The sequence below is a fragment of the Lepidochelys olivacea genome (assembly GCF_965140295.1).
Source record: "Lepidochelys olivacea isolate rLepOli2 genome assembly, chromosome: 9".
Taxonomy (NCBI): Eukaryota; Metazoa; Chordata; order Testudines; family Cheloniidae; genus Lepidochelys; species Lepidochelys olivacea.
In genome coordinates this window covers 80,328,155-80,351,459 of record NC_140419.1, presented here as the reverse complement: position 1 = coordinate 80,351,459, position 23,305 = coordinate 80,328,155, and the positions used below count along the sequence as shown (strand labels likewise).

At 46.9% G+C, this 23,305-nt stretch overlaps 1 protein-coding gene across 3 annotated transcripts in view; it reads right to left on the bottom strand.

Annotated features, from left to right (window-relative positions):
* Positions 1–6,767: 6,767 nt before the first annotated feature.
* Positions 6,768–23,305, bottom strand: part of LOC311526829 (uncharacterized protein) — a 58,854-nt gene continuing 42,316 nt past the window's right edge. For all 3 annotated transcript variants that reach the window (XM_084640285.1, XM_084640284.1, XM_084640283.1), the window contains 7 exons: positions 18,273–18,461; positions 16,036–16,211; positions 15,544–15,705; positions 14,182–14,291; positions 12,985–13,174; positions 12,177–12,294; positions 6,768–11,043 (listed from right to left, as the gene is read on the bottom strand). In XM_084640285.1, coding sequence (XP_084496411.1) covers positions 9,305–11,043; positions 12,177–12,294; positions 12,985–13,174; positions 14,182–14,291; positions 15,544–15,705; positions 16,036–16,211; positions 18,273–18,461 — 2,684 coding nt within the window. In that variant the 3' untranslated portion in view covers positions 6,768–9,304. The remainder of the gene's footprint in view (positions 11,044–12,176; positions 12,295–12,984; positions 13,175–14,181; positions 14,292–15,543; positions 15,706–16,035; positions 16,212–18,272; positions 18,462–23,305) is intronic.

The window sequence follows — 23,305 nt, the reverse complement described above, 5'->3', positions numbered from 1 at the left end:
TAGACTGAACACCAGAGAACATATTGCGCCACTCCAATGAGAGAGTAAAAGAGGGACCACGCTCTTTCTGAGCCTACAAGAACTATTCTACATGGTTTGCGCTAATGAGTTGGGCAGGCCTGGTTGCGTGGCGCTCCTGAGTTCTAATCTCAACTCTGACAATCACTTCTTCTGTGGCCTTGAGCAACTCATTTCACCTCTCTGCCTTGGTTTCCCCAGCTGTAAATATGGAGATACTTGTAACAGTGATACTTTCCCCAAGGATTAATTAGTTAATGCCTGTAAAGGACTCGGAAGATGAAAAGCCTTCTATAAGTGCTGTGTTATTAAATTTAGCTCTGCTGGAAGATATCAAAGCTGGGTCAACTACTGCAGACAACAAACTTACTAAATCTTCAGTGAGGAAGTCATTCTCCCAGACAAAAATGTAGGTTATAATAATATTTTGGCTTCAGCAAGCCTTTCCTTTATCCTAATCTCGACTTGTCAGCTGCCATGCAATTCCATCCCCCTCCAGCCACTATTTTTGCACCGATAGGAGCTAATACTATCTCTACCATGTGAATTGTGTGGCATGCTGGCTGAATCAAGGCACTGGATGGCATGGTAGCCTACTGCCTAAAGCAGCCTTATATGGGACTGACAGATGAGAATTGGTCTCACAATAATTAAGTTAGAAATAATATTTTGGGCCCTTCAACTGTCAATTCCTATTGGCTGTCTCAAAATGCCCAAGATTAGAAGTGGCCGTTTTGGAGTATCAGCCAAGTGGTAGCAGGGAAGCCAGTTAATATTGGTGTCTTGACCATGTGGTGACTTACAAAAATTACAAATTTGCTACCTGTGTTTGGCATGGGCTTGCTCCAACTCCCATTGAAGCCAATGGAAAGACTGCCACGAACTTCAATGGACATTGGATTTGGCCCCATGTGAGCATTTGCAGCTAAACAGCTGTGAAGAAACTCCCTGCTACTGTTCCTCACACATTCTTGTCAACTGCTGGAAATGACCCACCTTGATTATCACTACAAAAGGTTTTTTTCCCCCCTCGCTCTCCTGCTGGTAATAGCTCACCTTACCTGATCACTCTCTTACAGTGTGTATGGTAACACCCATTGTTTCATGTTCTCTATGTATATAAATCTCCCCACTGTATGCATCTGATGAAGTGAGCTGTAGCTCACGAAAGCTTATGCGCAAATAAATTTGTTAGTCTCTAAGGTGCCACAAGTCCTCCTTTTCTTTCTCCTCAGGCAGTGACATTGCCGGTTACCCCCATCCCCCAACACATGTGATTTGCTGGATTCACAAAAGGCAAAATCTTGTGGTATGTTTTCCACTTCCCATCAGACCAGAAAGCAGTTTCACACTGCATTTGGTTCCCGCTGGTGATGAAAACTGTTTTGGCAGAGGGAAGGGTTGGAATATCACAGAATCATACTTACTCCTGCCATGAGTGGAGGGGACTGGACGAGATGACCGCTCAATGTCCCTTCTAGTCCTATGATTCTATAAAAGCCAAGGGCTCAGTTTAAATTAATAAATGGTGGGATTGCGTACAATGCTCCCATGACATCAATGTAAATTTGGGGGGTAAATAACCAGCATTTGCGATTCATGGAAATCTGCATCTAATTCACTGAAGATCTTAATAACTACAAACAAAACTAACCCCCGAAAGGGCAGAAAAAGAAAAACGGAGGAGAAAAGCAGAGAGCATGCTGCATGCAATCAGAGCTTGCTGCACCTGTGGTGGTTAGAATGATGATGTGGCGGCCACTTCCCTTTTCATACCCTCAGAACCCTCCATGCAGGGAGGGCGAGGCCAGTGGACATTGCTCAACAGACACTTCCGGTGCAGGTGCCTTTAGCCCACAAGTGGCGCTCTGCAAAGGGCAGCTGAAGACAAACTCGTGGTTTTTGCACATGGTCTTGCACAGCTGGATTATTTAGTATTTTACTCAGCAAGGCTCCTGACTCACCTAGGACAGGGGTGGGAAAACTACGGCTCATGGGCCGGATCCAGCCCAGCAGGGCTTTGGATCTAGCCCACGGGATTGCCCCCCCGTGGCACCGTGGGCCCTGCACCGCTCCTGGAAGCGGCCGGCACCACGTCCCTGCAGCTCCGGGGGTTGGTAGGGAGGGCAGAGGCCTCTGCGCAGTGCCCTCGCCTGCATGAACCCCCCCCCGCAGCGCCAATTGGCTGGGAATGGGGACCCATGGCCAATGGGAGCTTTGGGGGAGGTACCCGCAGGTGAGGGCAGCACGCGGAACCCTCTGCTTCCCCCTCCCACCCAAGGGGCTGCAAGGACGTGGTGCTGGCTGCGGCTGGGAGTGACACAGGGCCAGGGCAGGCAGACAGGGAGCCTGCCTTAGCCCTGCTGCCATCCCGGAGCCGCTCCAGGTAAGCAGCGCCGGTCCGGCGCCCGCACCCTGCACCCCTCCTGTACCCTGCACCCCAACCCCCTTCCCTGAGCCCCCTTGTACATGCCGCACCCCTCCTCTGCCCTAACCCCTTGCCCTGAGCCCCTTCCTGCACACCGCACCCCATCCCACACCCCACACCCCCAACCCCCTGCCTGAGCCCTACATTCATGGCCCTGCATGCAATTTCCCCACCCAGCTGTAGCCTGCAGGCCAAAAAGTTTGCTCACCCCGATGTAGGATGAAGAGATGGAGGCTATTGCCAAAGAGGACAAATGAAGAGGGGACACCAGTCTCCATTTGCTGGCTTGTGGTCCCAGGGAACCCTGAATCAGCTCATGAATGACTTTGCTTCAGTTTAATCAGAAGCCTTTGGTGCCCATGCTCCCTGAACAGATTTGGTGGTGAGGGCTCTTTGCTCCTGGAAAGGCCCAAGTACAAAGGACTTTTGCCTACGGTGCTGGTGGTACTCATGGCTGTATGTTTACACTGCAGAATAAAAGAAAGACTCGATAGCAGCAAGTCTCAGAGCCTGGATCTCCTGGGCAGTGCTGGGATTACAATGGCTCCATGGAGCCAGGCCCATGCTCAGAAGGGTCCCTGGCCTGCTCTGCTTGCACTGATCCCAAGACCCCGCTGGCTCCCTCTGCCCACCACTTGCTCCTCTCAGCCTGCCCACCGGCTGGCCGTGGGCTCCTTGCCACCCCCTGGCCCCAGCCCGTGCTCCTCTCAGTCTCCTGGCTGGACCCCAGTGCTGGGTGAGTGCAGGAGCTGGGAGAGAGGGTTGGGGAGGGGAGTAAGGGCTTCGGGCTGCAGGGGTTGGAGGTGAGGGGTTTGGGGTTCAGGAGGGGGCTCTGGGCTGGGGCCAAGGGGTTTGGAGTGTGTGGGGGGGTGCAGGGCTGGGGCAGGGGGTTGGGAGTGCGAGCGGGGCTCAGGGCTGGGCCAGGGGGTTGGGGTGTGGGCTCTGGGTGGCTCTGGCTGGTGCAGTTCACGGGCGCTCCAGGAGGCGCTGACCTCAGGAGGCCCCTTAAATAGCAGCTGCACCAGCGCTGCCCAGCATTTCCTGGGGACAGAGAAAGCAGCAGCCTGTCTGGCTCCTAGGCAGAGGGGTGCCATCTCCGCAGCTCCCATTAGCCGTGGTGCCCCAGATTTGCACCCACCATGGTTTCCAGGCCAATGGGTGCTGCAGAGCCTGCTTAGGGTAGTGCCGGCGGGTGGGGGCAGGGCACAGAGACTCCCTCCCCCGGCTGCCCTTCTGCCTAGGAGCCGGCCATGCCGCCACTTCTCAGGAGCCGCATGGAGCCTGCCTTAGCGCTGCTGCAGCCAATTGGACTTTCAGTGGCCCAGTCAGCTGTGCTGACCAGAGCTGCCAGGGTCCCTTTTTGACCGGAAGGTCCAGTTGAAAACTGGACAACTGGCAACCCTAAAAGAAATGCAAATGTTGCAAGCATGGCCATAATATCTCTTGGTCTGCTGTGGCCTGTCAAAGTAGGAGCTTTACAAAGTGACCACAAATGCGCGCTGCTGACTAGTGGCGGAAGGGTGGATGTGGAGGGGGCTGATGGTATCACCCTGTTTATGTTAGCCAAGGACAGAGTTAGTGCAAATATGAGTCATCTCTGTGGGTCAGCATGTTCCCGCCTTTCAAGCATGCCTCTCAGAAGCTTTGTGGTGACCACAAACCGTTTTTCCCTCAGCAAGAGGGAAATCCACTAAAACTCTAACACAGGATAAGATGGGGGCTGTGTGATCCACCCTAAAGGGGAGCTTTAGTGGACGCTTGACCTCCGAGCTGCCTCTGACTTTGTTGAACCTTGTGAAACTGGCAGAGGCTAATGGGTGGCGGGGCTGGGGTGGAAGAGAGGGGAGGAGAGAGGGTTGGTTGCCTTAACTCAGCATGGGTAATTTCTGGCTAAGCAGCAAGTACAAAATTGTTTATGTAGGCTGGAAAAGGAAAAGGCTGTAGGCCCTCAGGGGTGTTTACACTAAAAGAGTTTGTTTCCTTGACAGCAGCTCAGTGAGGAGAAATGAGGGACCTCAAAATAGCGAACAGGTCACACGAGTTCAAAAGTCACAGTCATAAAGGGATCAGGATTGGGAGAGAGGAGGCATCACACCCCACTGCAATCCCCACAGCCATGGCTCGGGAGAATAAAGGCCACTTGGCCCGCGCCACACACTCCCACTCCTCCCCCCACAACATGTCCTGGCCATGGTTCAGGGGCCGTTGGGTCCCCAGACCACAAACAGCTGCGCTCTCCACTACTATGAAGGAGAAAATATTAAAAACTTCAGGGTTAAGACACCAGAGATAAGGAGGCAAATCCTTTCCCACCGTCAGTCCCCTCCCATTGTGCTGAATGCCTCTCTTCCTGCAACCAGAGATATCCACTAATGTGAAGAGCGTACACACACGATCTTGTTACTTATGGGCCTGCACATGCATGGTTGTCATTATACAGTTCTTACATGAGCAGGGCAGCATAGAGAGATGTTCACAGCGTAGGGCTGCATATGGTGGTCTCTGGTAGGATTACATGTGCAAACCGGGTTGGTGCATACTGGGTTGTTATTATAGGGTTGCTTCACAGGACTGAGCTATTGAAAGTTTTTCTCCTATCTCACCCCCCATTCCCCCCCGCCTGCCCTCCCCCTAAGTCTTTGTTTGGAAAAAATATACAGGGAGAAACACCCAGACCTGACATTCCTAGGTCAGGAGAGCAAAGGGCCTATTTTGCGCCTCCTGAGCTTGACGCTAGCTCTTTAAACTTGCTGAAGTGCCAGCAAGAATTATTCTTAGTGTCTTTATGTGATTGAAAGCTTTTGCTCTGCATTTGGCCAAGGCCCTGGATTGAGAGATTCTGCCAAAACTCCTTGTTTGGACTGCGAACAGCTCAGCCACTAGACCCATTTACTATTCATTAAACTGTTTGGAGTACAGATTAACTTCTGATCCTCCAAATAAAGATTAACTTTGCTCTCAATTTTTATAAGTTTTTCACCTGCTGTGAAAGGGGAACTTAGGACACTTCAACAAGGGCTGACTCATTTCACTGTAGCTTCTGCAAGTTTCTCTATAGCCACCGCAGAAATGCAGTTCATCTTATAGCAATACTTTTATTGCATTGCAATAATACACTTGTTTTGCTAAACTTTTTTCAGCAAGCTAGCTATTCCCAATTCCTTCCAGGGTAAGTGCCAAGAGGAACTGTTTTCCTCAATCATCAGCAGTGGAAATGAACAACTGCTGCCAAAATTGTGCCATTCTACACAAATATCAATAGCTCTTGGGCTTAAAGTGCAGCCTTCACAAAGAATAACAAACAGAGTGTCTATGATGATTAAAGTCAAGTGCTAAAGTCAGACTAGCTGAATAGTTCTGATTGCTTTCACAAGTCAGTGAAAAGTAATTTTGTGAGAGGGGTCATGACAGCTTCACAGCAATCAAAATGGCCAACTTCTTCCCTGGTGTAACGGCCTCGTTATCAGGGCTGAATCTGGCCCAATTGTGACAGTTACAAAATAAAACTGAAGCATACTGGATGGCTCAGACAATTGGGCTTCAGAGCTTTAGCGGCCTGACTGAAATCTACGCTAGAGCCGAAGTGACCTAAAGCTGCAGTCATCTCATAGTGATTCAGTGAGCGCTTTGAAATGAAATGATAGGTCTTAGTCCAGATACTAGTGACCAAATATCCACAGCACAAACACACAACTGATACCTTTCTCAACGGAGAGGCCAAGGGCTGGAAGGAAGGAAGGAGAGTCAGTGACCTTGGGCAAGTCACTGACTCTCTATTTCCCATCTGTAAAACGAGCCTCCCTATGTCCCAGGTATAGTGTGAGGATAAATGCATTAATGTTGGGAAGGAGCTCAGATTGTATGGCTGCCCGTCATAACCAACAATGACATCGCAACATTTTGTCTCTTCTCTTGTGGCGAGATAGTCAGAGCTGCGAGGAGCAAGGCCACAAACAGATGTCACATAGCCAAGTGTAGGCTCCAACTGAAGAGTTGGCATGATGCTTGGCCCTTTTTCCAGTCTGTCCATTCCTCGGATTGGAATTAAGGTAGTAAGAGTGCTAAACGCTATAGAAGTAACTAGATAGCTAGAATGGGCATACAACGGATGCAACATAACTCCTGGAGGAGGAGCCTTCCAGCTCGCTGGGCTGGGCTCGGTGTTTGTGTGTCTGTGAAGTTTTTATTGCTGCTGCGCAGACCATATATGGACTCTGGAGCAAGAGAAGACATCAACCCCAGGGCTGTCGATCCAGCACCACTACTCAGCAGTAACTACTGTAGAACTAGAAACAAGGAAACACGAGGCATGTGCCAGGCATTAAAGGACAAACAAAGCTGTGTTTCTTTTATTGAAATAATTACAACCATAGCGTGGGAAAAGAAGGTGAACAACTCTCCAGTGAGCATGTGTGAGGGAAACGATCGTGGGTGTTTTGTAGTACAATTATATACATCTTTCATCAGGCAAAGGCCATCAAGGTGAACCAGGAATAAAAGGAGCCACAGATTCTGTCAAAAGCTGCACGTACCCAGCTGAGCTCAGTACACCCTGAAAATGGGCTATTGTGCTCTCTTCTCCTCTGATGACATGTAATTTACCAGGAAAAGCCAAAGAGCACGGGACAAGCTTCTTCCCTGGTGATTTCCAGGGGCATTGATGGGAGCAGTGATGGTGATTTGTACTGGTTAGACATTACCTCCCTCTGCATTAGGGTCCAGTCCTGGGAGGTGCTGAGCAGCTCCAGCAGTGGAAAAGGAAAGTGCTCAGCAGCTTGTAGGAACCACTTAGCACTGTGAAGGATCAGGCCCTAAAGCAGTGAATAGAAATGCACAAATTCCTTGGGCTCTGCTATTCTCTTCTCTGTCCTCTCTACTTTCACTTTAACAAGATGGGTGTGGCAGTGTGGGGACCAGCTTTGGAAACTCCTGCAAAACATTCAAACCAAACATCCAAAAACCTTTAACCTTTGTGACTTTTCCCATCTATAGAAACCTGCAATTCCTACCCCCTATCAAACTAAGGCATCAGCATCATTAACTTCTAAACAAGTTTGAGTGGGTCTGACCTAGCTGAGGATTTCAGGACAGGCTCATTGAATGCCGTGGTTCAGATGCTCTGAGGCTATGTTTTCAAGTTTCCTGTCCTGGTGAATCACTGGCAGCTTCATTATTAAATCCTCTCTAAAACTCACATCATTTGTACTTCTCCCCAGATCCAGACATGCTGCAGTCAGTCGACACATTGGTGGATGCACTTCACTGAGTGGGACTTAATCACTACTCGGGGGAAGCTGTATCTGTGTAACAGCTGCTGTTCTCTCAGCCATATGTAGTGCAGTAATTGGACTGCATGACAGCTTTCTGGCCAGAGAGGACCTTACTTCAGTATGCACTCGGCAACACTTCTCAACTACTTCCACAACTCCTTGGACATCATGCCAAAACCAAACCGTACTCAATTCCTCATAAGAATGGTCAAGGATTTAATGAGGATCCCCACATTCACTGCCTCTATACCTGAGAAGGGAGTTCTCGAAATTTCACCATCAGTTAAAGTCCCCAGGAAATAATTATTTCCTCCAAGAGACTTATATAGGCCCAGCCACTCACTGAGACGAACCAAGGATAAGACCACCCCCAAATGTAAATTGTCATACAGTAGAACCTCAGAATTACGAACATCAGAGTTACAAACTGACCAGTCAACCACACATCTCATTTGGAACCAAAAGTACGCAATCAAGCAGCAGCAAAGAAAAAAAAAAAGGCAAATACAGTACTGTACTGTATTAAACATAAACTACTAAACAAATAAAGGGAAAGTTTAAAAAGATTTGAGAAAGTACAGAAACTGTTTCTGTGCTTGTTTCATTTAAATTAAGATGGTTAAAAGCAGCATTTTTCTTCTGCGTAGTAAAGTTTCAAAACTGTATTAAGTCAATGTTCAGTTGCAAGTTTTTGAAAGAACAACCATAACATTTTGTTCAGAGTTACAAACATTTCAGAGTTACAAACAACCTCCATTCCCCAGGGGTTCGTAACTCTGAGGTTTTACTGTAGTTCCATTGAAGACAGTGGGGCCACAACCATTTACACAAGCTGAGGATCTGCACTAAATACTTGTTGGGGGAAGCCAGAAGAAGAGAAAGTGGATCCACTACAACAGATCGACATTGCAATTTTCAAGGTACCTAATCCTTTAACTCAATGGGAATTGGGCAACTGACTCCCTTAGGTGTCTTTGAAATCCCAGCCTCAGTCAACAAAGAAAACCCTTCAATTCTAAGCCAAACTATGGGGGGGGGGGGGGCAAGGAGGTTAGAGAAAGAAGAACTAGCTGTGCATTTTGAGTTAGGGGTGAAGCAGCATATTTTGGATTTCAATAAAAACCGGTGACAAAAAATTAACAACATTGTGGAGTTTTGTGCAAACTTTAAAAATTTGCAGGGTGACTCAAAGCTTTGCTCCACTGTTAAGGATCCACCATGAGTTTTTTATGAAATGTAAGATAGGTTTGCTGTCCAAGCCCCTCACTCACCCACCCACACCTATGACTTGAGGCAAAACAATCAGGAGAACTTGAAATTCAGATGAAGGTCTCTGTACAATTCAGCTAATTTAAAACTCTAGGGGAGGATTCAGCCCACTGGGCACTGGTCAGTTAAGTACCTTTTGTAGAAAAAAGGTAGCAAAGAATTAAAAACCCCCAAACCCAAATATTAATTACACATTAGCAACACGTCACACTTATTGACCCACACAGACTGTTAGATTCTTCACACCTCACTCGTATCTTACAGACATTTTCCCAGCACGCTGGATAAAAAACAATCACAGTTCCCTCTCTCTCCTCTCCTAGACAAATGTCTCTTCTGCAAATGCCACTGTTTTGCACTCCTCTGGAGATGCATCTGTGTGTGGTTGGCTTTTGAGCCACTCCACTCTGCCCCGGATGAGTTCGCTCTCCACAGCTTCTGCATCCGCTGCATGGCAGTTCTTAGCCTCGTCGTGCTTGAAGTATTCCCTGACGGTGTTGCGGATGGAGGCTGGGAGGATGATACGGATGGTGTGGCTGAAGGCGTTGATGCTCTTCCTGTGGCTTTTGGCAGATGCCACTTGCTGAGCATCGTCCGTCAGCCCCTCTGCAGGGGGAATGCTTTGGGCAGTCTCTTTGCACTCCACCTGCAGCTGCTGGCGCGTTGCTTCGTGATGGTATCTCCTGGAGACAGACTGCAGCACCAAAGGGGTGTTCTGCCCATAGAACACTGTCTGGGGTATATGGACTCTTACTGTTTGTTGGCTCTTGGACGTGTTTTGGTCACTGCTGCTGCTCGATTTGGTGCTATGGACGCTCACTGAGAAACCCTCATCCTCCTGTTCCACTGGAGACCTCTGTGGGTTTCCTTTATTTGGAGCCATGTAAAAAGTTATCTTGGTGCACTTCAGGCTTTCCTGCCTGGGAAGGGAAACCTCTGGGCCTTTTATCTCAATGTGTTTAACTGATTTCTCCCTGGGCCCTTGCTGGCCAATCGCTGACGAGCTCTCATGGGCTGGGATATAAGTGGGGGAGTCTGTTTTACATTCAGACTCCTTGAAATAACATTGGTTTCCAAGAGCTTGTCCAGAGCTCCTGGCACATCTCGCTTGTTTTTCCTCTTCCTCCCAGTCACTCTCATTTAACAGGCTTCCCATGGCTGCCCCATTGATGGGCGCAAAGCCCTTCACTTCCCCAATGCTATGACTGCTCCCCATGTCCCTCTGCTCATACTTGCTCCATGAGTCCAAGTCACCAGGGTTCAAGGGCAAGGGAGATGTCAAGGGCTTTTTCCATTCTTTCAGGGACCTCTTTGCTGTCTTTGGAGACAAGGCATGGAGTCGGGTGGAGGTGCCAAACATGAAAGGCAGGGAGGAGACATCTGTGGGGCTGAAGGCTGAGGACTCAGAGCAGTAGGAGAAAGCGCTGTCTAAGGAGCTTAGTGAGGAGGCTGAAGGGGAAGTGGTGGTCGAGGAAAGACTGGAGAAGCTGGACCTGTTGGACAGGCTGGTTTTCTGAAAGCTGAGCTTCTTCACCCTAGAGCTGGTCTGAGGTGATTGCCAGAAATTCTGCCTGGTCTTATTCAGCCCAGGGCTCAGGCCTTCATCAATCAGCTTCTGGCTCTCCAGCTGCAGCTGCTTGAGCCTCTGGATGTAATCAGTGTGACTATGCATGATGGTGGCATCACAGCTGGACTGGCGGGCCACCGGCTCATGGCACTGGGTGGGGAGCTGAGAGCTGAGGCAGACACTGGGCTCAGAAGAGCACCGATCCCTTGCAGGACTCAGTGAACGTATGGAGTCAATGGAGCAGAAGGAGCCCTCTTCCTCTAGGAGGTCATAACTGTCTGCGCTGGCGTTCTTCTTGGTTTTGCTTTGGTAGCAGGCAGTGATCTCACTAAACAGATCCCAGTCTTCCTGCTCCTCTTCAAGTAACAAACCACAGGACGAGTCAAACATGGAGACGGCTTGAGGCACGTGATGATGCTTTGGTCTTTCCTGGTCACAGGCAGCAAACTCCATCTCATCAGAGGAATCGTTGTGCTGAGCCATGCCAATACCTGGGGAAGACATTCAGAGAGAATGCAAATTAACTCTGCAATTCTACAGAAATGCACATAATTATCTGTGTTCCTATCTACCTGCCAAAGTGCCTATCAACTAGGTACCAAAGGGTATGTTTGCACTTTGAGATGGAGGCGATACCCAGCTTGAGGAGACAAACCCATGCTAGCTCTGATCAAGCTAGTGCGCTAAAAATAGAGGGTAGCTGTGGTGGTGCAAGTGGAAGGAAAGGCTAGCTGTCCTGAGTGTGTGTCCAGCATCTCAGATTCTCACCCCCTTCCAGCTCAAAGTGCAGTCATATTCTATAACTGAAACAACAGCGTACCTTCCCTTTGCAGATCTTCAAGTGCTTTATGAATGTTAATTAATTAATTCTCACCAGACTTCTGCGAGGCAGAAGGAGAATTATCCACCGTGTTTTACAGTTGGGGAAACTGAGGCATGGAGTGGGGGAAATGACTTTCTCAAGGCTACACAGCAAGTCTGTGGCAGAAGTGGAAATGGAACCCCAAAGTCCTGGCTCACGAGACTCAGGCTCTCATCATTAGACCACAGTCTGTGTGTATTCAGTAGAGGCACGTGGATCCCTTTAAATTCCGACCTACCAAGTCTAATTTTAGAAAATTGGTTTAAACTGTTCCACTTAAAAAAAAAAAAAGGCCATTGGGAAATGGTGCTTGCTCCACGAATTCTGAGGCAAATTGTCTGTCTGTCAAACTTGGAGCAGCTGGAAACGATAGTGGGGTAATGGAGAAGGGGAAAGCCAGCAGTTTCCACGGTATGCATCCGATGAAGTGAGCTGTAGCTCACGAAAGCTCATGCTCAAATAAATTGGTTAGTCTCTAAGGTGCCACAAGTACTCCTTTTCTTTTTGCGAATACAGACTAACACGGCTGTTACTCTGAAACCAGCCAAATAGGGATGCGTATCTGTGGGTGCTGTGCCTGCATCTTTCAATGCCCTCATCAAAACATATGCAGGAAGTAAGGGGAAAGAACTGGCTACGATCGAGTCCTCTCTTCTAGTTTCCCCTGGACGAGGAGTGTGGGAATTGTAATTTTCTTTGTAAGAGGCATTTGACAGCGGTTGTGAGTGACCAGACATCTCTGGGGAGGTTCCACAGCCTTACCCAGGAAATCCTCAGAGCTTTTGGATTTTTGTTTGTCTGGTCTTTGAAACAGCGAAGTGATGTCACCTCCAAAAATTTCCGCTGAGTTTTCAATCAGGAACTGCACTAACATGGCCACCTGCCGAAGGAGAGGAAACACTGGGGTCAGTTTGGGGAAAATATATCCACCTTTATTATCCTCCAAGACAAAATAGCCCAGGGAGACAATGTGATGATGCCTTTCTCTGGACAAATGCAACACTTAATTCTGAAGCGTCTCTTTGGCTCAGAAAGCTAGAAAGCTTTCTAGCTTTGATGCTTGTGTATTAGCCATAGCCGGAGGCAAGAAGCTGGAGTAAATGGACCAATAGTGTGAGCTGATACAGCAAATCCTGTGGTCCTAATTATTATTGTCATCATATCACAGGCAATATTCTGCCTCTGGGGAGATGTGTCATGATGTTAGATTTGTTCCTCTCTGCAGGATGGTGCCACCATTATTAGATATTTCAGATGGAGAGGCAGTTTCCTCCCTTCTAATGGAATGCTAAATGCCCTCCTAGCCACTCCCAGCACAAGATGTCCAGCAGGGAAGTCCATTTGTTAGAGCAGATCATGACTTCTTTTGGTGCCTCCATCCCTGGAGAACCTCGGTGGCCAAGTCACCCCACAGCAATATGCACAGGGTGGTGGTGTTGAAGCAAAAAAGGCTACTTACCTAAAGTAGTTTAACACTTTATATTTCCTTTGTAGGCTGCAGAGGAACATGTCATAGGAGATGGGAAGAGGGGAAGAAAATCACGGGCAGAATCCCACCAAGAGTATTTACCTTCTTTGTAGACCTGCTTTCCTCTTCAGGCCCAGTGGGGCTAGGAAGCCATAGCATGTTGGGAGCTATGCAAAGAGCCAGGTTAAATGCATTCATCTGATTCTCCTCTGAATTCTGCTCAATATGATGGAGGACTCCAAACAGGTGTCTGAGTAAAATGAGGTTGGCTTCTGGGAGCTGCTTCACCAAACTGCCCAGGGAAAAGAAACAAAGCAAAACAAGGAGCTTGTAAAACCTGGTCCCCAAAAATGACAATTGACTTTCAAAAGCCCTGCCTATATTACAGGTACAATGGCGTTTTTGTAACCTGTTTTTGACACTCTCATCTGACCCCTCTACAACAAATAGGTTTGAGTTATGTTCACCACACAGTTATGTCCCTATCATGTTTGTGCATTCACACCTACCATGCTGCCTAATGCATTCTGGGAAAATTTGGACTTTAGTCCATAGTGCCTCAGCAGATGCTAGAATGCCTGGAGGACACACATACAGACCAATGCCAGCAGCACGGTCAGTGATGCACTTTGCTAGGACCTACGGTACAAAGATCTGAGGGGAAGGAGGACCAGCCAAACTCTTACCGTTTTAAAAAAACCCTGTACTGAGCTAGGTACAGGAAGAGATTTGTCATATGGGTTATGCCCATGTGATGCTAATGGACAAGTCCTGCTCAATGTGCCAGTCTGAGGCAGGTAAATAACCTCATCAGGTCCCTGATACTATGTCTGGCAGACTGCTCCTTCCTGACTATCACACTGATGTGGCTATCATTTTAACTTTGTTCATGCGAGAAAGAACCACCAAAGTTAAGCATCTAATTCCATTTATATCCAATAGTACCACTGAAATCCAAATCACTGTCCTTTCTTTGCTTGAATTCTAGTAATTACAGCTGGTCATCAGAAAAGACTTTTTTTGGTAGGGGCCAGGGCGGAGGTTTGGTAAAGAAAAAAAAAGTCTCATGAACAATTTTGTCAAAAATGTCAACATCTTTCACTAAAAAATTGTTTTGATGAAAAAGTTCTGACCAACTCTGCTAGCAACTGGCATGCATACCCATCAGCAGCCAGTGGCTCAAGAGCAGTGAGCTGGCCTACAGCAATATGAGGAGTCTTTTAGAACACGGTAACTATGCTGTGCAGGTGGAAATGATACATGCCTCCTCAAGAGAGACACAGTGGGACATTTACATACCTTTTGATGGCTTCAGTCTTATGCCCTCGATTTACTGTGTCCACAGCTTCCATCCACAGCCCGTGCATGTCTGAGGATAGAACACTATCAGGTATATTTCGTAGAAAATCCTGAATTAAATATATATATGCAGAGCATTCTGGTCAGTTTTGAATCATTTGTTTCATGACGCATAAATGTTCATTTAAATTAAACATAAGATAAAATGAAACGTGACACAAATCAATTCCCACAAGGCCTCCCTGCTCCCCATGGCATGTAGCACTGCAAACAGACTTGGTCTGTGTGTCTTAGAAGGAAAAGGACCGTCTAATCCATCCATTGGCTAGAGCTGGATTATTCTCCATAGTACTGTACATTTGCCAGGGCTTTGCCTAGTCCAGATTTAAATGTCCAAACAATGGGGTTTCTACCACTTCCCTTGGGATACTATTCCACAGCTCAATATATGGCTTGAATTGGAATCAGTCTGAATCCCCATTCAAGCAAACAGTGACCTGGGGAGATTTCTACCCTGTAGGCTGGCCAACAAGTGGAGAACTGGGAACACATTTCAAGTGCAGACGTGAACGGTTCTCATCTCATTTAAGTTAAGTTATAACTTGAGTGTTGCCCCAGCTCAAGTCCCATCCACACTCAACCAGCCTTAACTCAAGTGCAGTGGTGCTTTTCATGCGAGCTGGCTGGCCCATCAGAAAGTAGAGTGTAAAGCTTGAATTAGCACAACTCATCAGCTGCTAACACAACCACTGTGTAGTGTGGACACAGGTAAGCTTCACTCAAGTGCTACTAGTCCTCCAGTGCCTTCCCACAAGTTCTTCCACAATTCACTGGGAAATAATTCACAGAGCAGCTCCACTTGCTGTAGTACAAAGAACCCCCCAAAGTCCTAGCGAATACACCAATGAATGCCGTGCCAGTGTGGACACAGCAGCTCGAATGTTATACTGCAGTGTGGCTGCTAGCACTTGAGCTAGGCTAACTTGGTGGGAATAACTTGAATGCAGGTAATTCAAGTTAACTCTGCAGTGCAGACACAGCCCTAATCTGTTTAACCCCTTGCTGCCTGAGGTTCTGTTGTAGTTTTGCATTAGAAGGTACAAAAAGGGATACTGGCCTGAGGGCCAATATTCCTTTCTGCATGTTAAAGACAGTTAAAGCAGAAAATCTCCACGCATGCAGGGACATGTCTCCTCTCTTACATGTACCCAGCCATGAGATAGGGGCAGGGTATGAAGAATGTGCCCAATTAAAAATGCTTTCCCCTGGCTGGTGGGATCATGTTACTCCCCTCACTGAATGCAAAGTGCTGTGTTAGGGTAGATTTTAGCCCAGAGGGCAGTATTGCTTGGAGTAACTTACAGTGATGACTGCTGCAGCCACAAAGACTGACTCGCCATCCATCTGGACATCATCTCCAGAGTTCAATTTCTCTTTCAGTTCCTTGCATATCTTGGCATTGGCTGAGCGCCTGAAAATGCCTCTTGTGGAGGGACCTTCATGGTACAGCAGAAGCAGCATATCCTAGGAGAAAGCCCAGCCCCGAGATAGATTTAGAAGGGTTTATCATCTGAACCAGGGCTAAGGCTGGTCAGCATTAGATAGGAGATTCTCGAGGAAACCTAGATGGTACAGGAAGTCATATGGGTGACTCTGTAGGGGATGCTTTCGTTCATGATTTTGAATGAGTACTGAATCAATGTTATAGCACAGGAGAGTACTACTCTTTCTCCTGCCCATACACACCTGGGTGACAGGAGCCTCAGAGATACCACAGGGGACTAATACAGAGGTGAATGGATAGATGATCTATTCAAACTTATGCTGGGATTCATGACATAAACCCCATCTTACCATAATCGGCTTGGGGAGGATTCCGTCGGGACACACAGAGGACAAAGACAGGCCAAAGAGTTTCCGTGGGGTGGGTGGAGAATGTGATGTTGGGCTGCCCGTGGGGGTGCTGGAAGTCCGTCGCAAAGCCCAGTCAATCAAGGATTTCTTCCTCTTGGTATGTTTCTGCAAGGATTCTGAAATAGCCAAAAGCCCCTTGCGTTACAGTGTGCTCATTGTGCAAGGACTGTGCATTAGCCATGGGGTGGGGGGTCAAAGTTATGCAGATGGGTTTATATCTATTACAGTGAAATAGAATGTCAAAATTCCTATGTCATGGACTGGAAATATATGGGAGTCTTGACTGGGAGAAGTCTCTTAAATCCAGTCTGCAGAGTAAGGTCAGTCTCCTAGTGAAAAGCCACAGGAGCAAATAGTTCACAAACATGCCATCGCACAAAGTGTTTGTACAGCGTCTAGCACGCTGGGGGCCCATTCTTGGCTGGCCCTTCGGCACTACCGTAATAAATGTTAGTCATAATAAAATAATAATAATAACAACAACAATAATAAAAGTCATTTATCTGCTGTGAAGAAGGGCTGGGCAGCCTTAATGCTGGGGACACCATTCAGTCATGCGTCTCCTTACTGCAGTGCAGCGAGTGGCTTAGAGTTGGATGGGCATATTCCCTAGCACTTTGAGGGCTGAAGTTAGGAGTTAGGCGCTGTGATTCTGTGTGCCACAACGCGTCACTTTTAGGGGCCTGGAAAAAAATCACTACTATTCACAAAGCCCGAGTTAGGTGTGTAGGCTCCTATACAATGAATGGGGAGAGCTAGCCCCCTTAGAATGCAAGTCACAAAAGCCAGTAGGCTAGGTGGGAAGCCAATGGTGGGGGTGGGTGGGTGCTAATCTCCACCCCTTTCTAAGAGATAGGTGCTTAAGTCCAAGCTGCAGGGGGGCACCTAACTCTGTTTGTGAGTCTTAGCTGGGAACCCCCTTTTGATTTAGGAAGCCTGCACTATCTTAGCAACAAGTGGGTGGGGGGGAGAAGGAGCCCAGTGGTTAGGGTACTCCCCTGGGATGCGGGAGACCAACAGTTCCAAGTTCCCCTCTTTGAAGAGGGATCTGCCACCTCTCAGGTGAGTGCCCTACCCACTGGGCTGTCGGATATTTTACAGTTATAGGGAGTCCCCCAGTCTCTCAAGTTGAAGCTGTTGCACTGAAGGTTAATAATGTTACGGGGTGGGGAGGGGCTGCTGCTTCATGTAAGCTCACCTACAGGGGACGGATCCGGTAGGCAGCTTCTGAGCACACCTGTCAGATCAGGCGAGTTAGGCTGGCAAGTGCCTTTCTTCCCTTGTTTTGGGAACCACTCCAGGACTTAGTTGGGAGATAGGCCCCTGAATGCCCACAGGCAGGCAGCCATGCACGTGCCCAGAGTGAGAAATATAGGCACCTCGGGAACTTTAGTGCAAAAACTTAGGTGCTAAGTGAGTTTAGGCACTTTCAGGGTTCAGCAGGAGTTTTGTTCATCACAGTGAACCTGAAACTGGGACTTAGGTGCCTAAAACACGGACTTCGGCACATAACTTCTTTTGTGCATTCAGCCCTGAGTGATGAACTTCTTCTATCTCTTCGTGAATAAGTTATCTGTGAATCATCTTTTTTATTATGTGTGCAGCTCTACAGAGGGTCAAATAATATTCATCAGAGAAACTACTGGCGCATTTTTCATCAATTGGCAAATACATTTGTCATGGATAATTCTTGTATCATTTGAATGGCTCTAGCATGGATGTTATTACATGGTGAGTTCAAGGCATCAGTAAACCATTAGCCAGTCAAGAAACAAAGACCTCAGAAACAACATGTCTCCTATGCTTCTTGGGAAGACCCGGTCAGAGAGCTAAATATGGTCTTTTTGGTGATGCTGTGTGTGGCGCATAGCAATTCATCCAAGGGGATCGTAACTTTCTGTTGAATGCTAATCAAACACCTAAAATTTGGTAATGAGAGCCAAAGTAACGGTTAAGGGTGAAGTCCTGCTACCCCTGAAGTCAATGTATGTTCAGTGGGAGCAGGAACAGACTCTGATTTATAAAGGGACAAAATCAACCCTCCTTTCACTGCGGATGTATTCAAGCTGAGTGTGTCTATCTAAAATAAAAACACAATGCAACAGAAAGTCAGCAACTGTCACAGGGAGAGCTCCCAAGTTCTTTGAAGAGACAGACGGTATCATCTGGACTCTCACCTCTCCTCAGCTGCCTTGGAGCTTGGGGCCTGGGTTTCAGGATGAACTGACACTGCTTGTCCTTGGGAAGCTGATCCAGGAGGGAAGCCTCTGTCCCATCAGCTAGGAGTGTGTTGTTGTTGGTTCCATGGTGCTGGTCAACAGTCTCTCGGAGGCAGCTCAGTATGATGCTGAAAGGATGCTCATGACCTGTTGAGACAAGAGCCACAGAAAGACCAGGTGAGGATGCAGAACTCATGATTTTCACGCTGTGAAAGCAATTAGGGAACCCGGTTTGGTTTGTAGTGGTCAGACATCCACATCTCACAACTTCCACAGCAGTGAGTTGGTGGCAATCCCATCAAAGAGCCCAAGGACTGAATGGGCCATGGAGACAGAGCCCTCCTATTACTCCCTGATATGCTTTCCTCTAGGTCAGAGGTGAGGTGCACTGCTCAGTGGCAAAGATTTGGGGAAGCCTGCTCTGCTGTGCCAATGCTGCATATGCTCTGGGCTAAAGAGAAAACTTTGACTGAAGAGGGTTTCAGCCTAGAACCTTGCACGAGCACCAGTGTTCTCTCTAATTTTTCCCACGCATGTGGAGAATGAATTTTGTTATGTGCACCAATATGGAGGTGATGTGTCACACATCATCTCCATATTGGTGCACATAACAAAATTCATGTGGTGGGGGTGGGGCCGAGGGGTTCGGAGTGTGGAGAGGGCTCAGAGCTGGAGCAGAGGGCTGAGGTACGGGGAGGTGAGGGCTCCGGCTGGGGGTGCAGGCTCTGGGGTGGGGCCAGGGATGAGGGGTTTGGGGTGCTGGCTGCTCTGGGAGTATAGCAGGGAGAGAGGACTCCCCCAAGCACTTTCTCCCCACAGCAGCACCTGTGTTGGGGTGGAGAGGTGCCTCTCCCCCAGGAGCTCTGGGGCGGGGCTGGGTTGGGTTGGGGCTGTGGGAGGGGCACCTCTCCCCGCTGCAGCAGGTCCGGGGCTGGGGGAGAGGCATCTCTCCTCACCACAGCCCTGAGTACCTGCGCGGGGCTTAATAGGCTGCTGCGTGGCCTTGCAGCTTAGAGGGAACTTAGACGAGCTCTACACTCACGAGGGGAAAAGAAATCCAAGGAAAAAGGAGAAGGATAAAAGTGAAGGTTCAGTTGCTTTTTCGGATGTGAGACGTTGCCTTTAAGAACACAGACAGGAGTGTAAAGATCAATGCAGCAACTCTTAGATTTAAAATGATATTTTGGAAGGGTATGCTGGATGGCCTCACTAGGCATTCATGCCTCAGCCTTCCCAAATCTGAATGCAGAGGAACACATCATTATTAAGATTTGAATTATAGTAGTGCTTAGAGGCCCCAACTAGGATTAGGCCCCATTGTGCTAGGCACTGTACAAAATGCATAGTGAGAAATAATCCCTGCTGTGAAGAGTTTACAGTCCAAATGTAACCCACAAACCTCCTGGGTGTGGTGTTCTGTCCCATCAAGTGGCATGAGACCACTTAGAGAGAGATTAATGAGTCTACTCTACAGCCTTAGCTAAGAGCCATATGGCCTGAGGTTCATGCATTTAGCTCCAGAGGCCCCAGGTTTGATCCTGCCTGCTGATGACCGGGGTCTGTTGGTGTTACATGAACAGACAAGACAGACAAGGGTGGGAGGGAAAACAGAGAGGCAAAGTGACTTGTCCAAGGTCACACAGCTGGCCAGTGGCAGAGCAGGGAATAGACCCTGTCAGGGTTCCCTCCCCACTCTGAACTCTGGGGTACAGATGTGGGGACCCGCATGAAAGACCCTCTAAGCTTATTTCTACCAGCTTAGGTTAAAAACTTCCCCAAGGCACAAATCCTTTCCTTGTCCTTGAACAGTACTGCCACCACCACCAAGTGATTTAGACAAAAATTCAGGAAAAGGGTCACTTAGAGTCCCTTGTTCCCCAAAATATTCCCCCAAGCCCTTTCACCCCCTTTCCTGGGGAGGCTTGAGAATAATGTGAGTACCGACCAGACCCTTTGTCCCTAGGACACTGAAAATCAAACAGGTTCTTAAAGGAAGAACTTTATTTAAAGAAAAAGTAAAAGACTCACACCTGCAAAATCAGGATGGAAGGTAACTTTACAGGGTAATAAAAAGATTTAAACACAGAGGACTCCCCTTTAGGCTCAGCTTCAAAGTTACAAAAAAACAGGAATAAAACTCACTCTCAGCATAGGGAAAAATCACAAGCTAAAACAAAAGATAATCTAACACATTTCCTTGCCTTTACTTACAATTTCTGTAATTGTAAATGTATGATTTCAGGTATGTTTTCAGGATATGTTTTACCTTCTTGGTCTCTCTCTCCATCCAGAGAGGAAACATCAAAGAAAGCACAAACAAAACCTCTCCCCCCTGCAAGATTTGAAAGTATCTTCTTTCCTTATTGTCCTTTTGGTCAGGTGCCAACCAGGTTATTTGAACTTCTTAACCCCTTACAGATAAAGTGATTCTGTACCTCTGGCCAGGAGGGATTTTATGTTACTGCATACATAAAGGTTGTTACCCTTCCCTTTATATTTATGACAGACCTCCTTCTCTCCTGACTCCCAGTCCAGTGCACTATCTACTAACCATGCACCCCTCTCTGAGGCACACATTCTGAGCTCATTTATTTGTAGTGGCAGTGGAAAGTGGAAAGTTTACTTTAATAACTTCCTGAGTTTGGTAACCCATTATAATACTGGCTATTGGAGATATGAAAAAGGTTCCTGAAGAATGGAGGCTAAGCTCCCGTTGCGTGTGTGAGCACTGAAGGGTGGGGAGAATTGTTTCCTTAATAGCTTCACATTATCAGATGTGAATACAATCTCGTTTGGAAAGACAATATAATTTTATTTACTTTAAACAGACACCAAAGGGACATGCATCAAGCTTGATCCGTCTACCTTAGGGCACACATCTGTGTTTTTATGGGGGTGTCACTATTTACATTCCCTCCTCCACTCTATAAATATGTCACGACTGTTTTTAAAATCAGTCTATCAATCAAAAGCCATCAGCCCAATCTTCATTAGCCACCCTAGATAACACTCCATGTGCACACCTCTATGTAACAAACCAGCATGCGTGTCCCTCTACTCACAAGCTACCCTACAATAACAATCCAGTGTGTGAATTCCTGTGCTCATGAGGTATTCTACAATTAACCAACTGGTGTACACATCCTATACTAGTGTTCACTACCCTGTGCTCACACGCTACCCCACAATAAAAATCCAGCAGGTGCTTCCCTTCACTTATGACCATAACAAATAAGCATGCTCAGCAAGCACGTGGCGAGAAACACCAACAATCACAAACCAATGTGTGCCGCTAAGTGCCCATAAACAACCCTACAATAACAATCTTATGATGACAACAAGCTCTTCAGAGCAAGCCTACAATAACAAACCAGTGTGCTCAAACCTGATGGGAGAATCAATCCAGAAAGGAAACCACATCCCAATTTCAACAACAACGGGAAAGTAACTACTTTTTAAAATGACCAAATACACATTAGAGAGGCAAGGTGGGGGAGGTAATATATTTTATTGGACCAGCTTTTGTTGGTGAGAGAGACAAGCTTTCAAGCTACACAAAGCTCTTCTTCAGGTCTGGGAAATGAAGAAGAGCTCGGTGTAGCTTGAAAGTTCATCTCTCTCACCAACAGAAGTTGGTCCAATAAACAATATTACCTCACCCACCTTGTCTCTAATATCCTGGGACCAATACGTCTACAGCTACGCTGCATAAGAAATATGTTTTGACAGGCGTCACTGGAAGCTGTATCCAAGTACAAAACTTGTCCGTTGGGGTATCACTCAAGCCATTACATGTTATTGTTGAACCCCAAAAGATTTAGTTTAGGTAGCTAATCATCAGTTCGGCCCTCAGGGTATTGGTCAAAATAGTGGGAGTGATGCTTGGACCTTAAAAAGTTCTGTTCAGATATGCAACCCACAGTTTAGATGCTTCAGAGCACCTTTGATCTGGACATTGTATAACACAGACTGATTCTTTGTTCCCTCCCCATTGCTAGACTACATATAGAATTCTGATTGTGCTTACGAGAGCAGCACAAGGGAAGCCTGTCTCTTTCAAAAGGATCAGACCTTCATAGCTCTGGTCATGTTAAAAGTACCAGGAGGACACTGTACCTTTTGGTATGTGGGGGATTCTGGCCTCTGATAGGAATTGCAAAGATTTGAAAATATATTAAAATAAAACTTAAAACAAATACTTACAAGTTTTTTGAACTCCAGAAAAAGGTCAGGTTGGGTTTGATTCTTATTTTATCCAAATGGCCCTTCCCTAAATATGATTCTATCACAGCGTCATACATAATAATAGAATTTGTTATAAATTGCTATGGGAAAGATTGGAGAGACTGGCTTCATACACTTTGCCAAAGGAAATACCCCGTCTAATTTTAATTGTACATTTAATCATACTTCGCTGTCTTGTTTTTGCCAATCATGCAAATATGAAAAACATTTTTTTTTTGCAAACTTCAGCTTTGGTACTTTCTAAGATTAATGCCTGGAATTAATAAGACAAAACACTGTGTTTTATTTTGTTTGGTAGTTGTGTGCTTCTGAAATCATCTCATGTAAAGCCCTGATAGTGGCCTGGCTCTGAAACCCCAATATGTACATTTATTTTCCTTCCAACCTCCCAAAGTTTTTATAATCTAAACAGAAATTGAAAAAAAAAAAAAAAGGAACTTTTCAAATAAAACAACTTGCAAAGCACATTTCTCCAAATGCCCTGTGTCTCCTTGTGAGATTGGTTTCAGATTAGAGTGGGTATTCAGACTAAAGCAACACAAAAAGTCTTGTTAAATAAACCATCTACTTAATGGGCTATGACCTCTTGCCTGAAAAACAGTTTCTTTAAATCTGAGCTGGACTGCTTTGAAAAATAAATACCAAACAAAAAAGATTAATACTTTGGGCTTTTGATAGAGGGCTTAAACGTCACCAACAAATACGTTTTAAAACAGGTCTTCCTTCACTTACCTACCTGCCAAGAC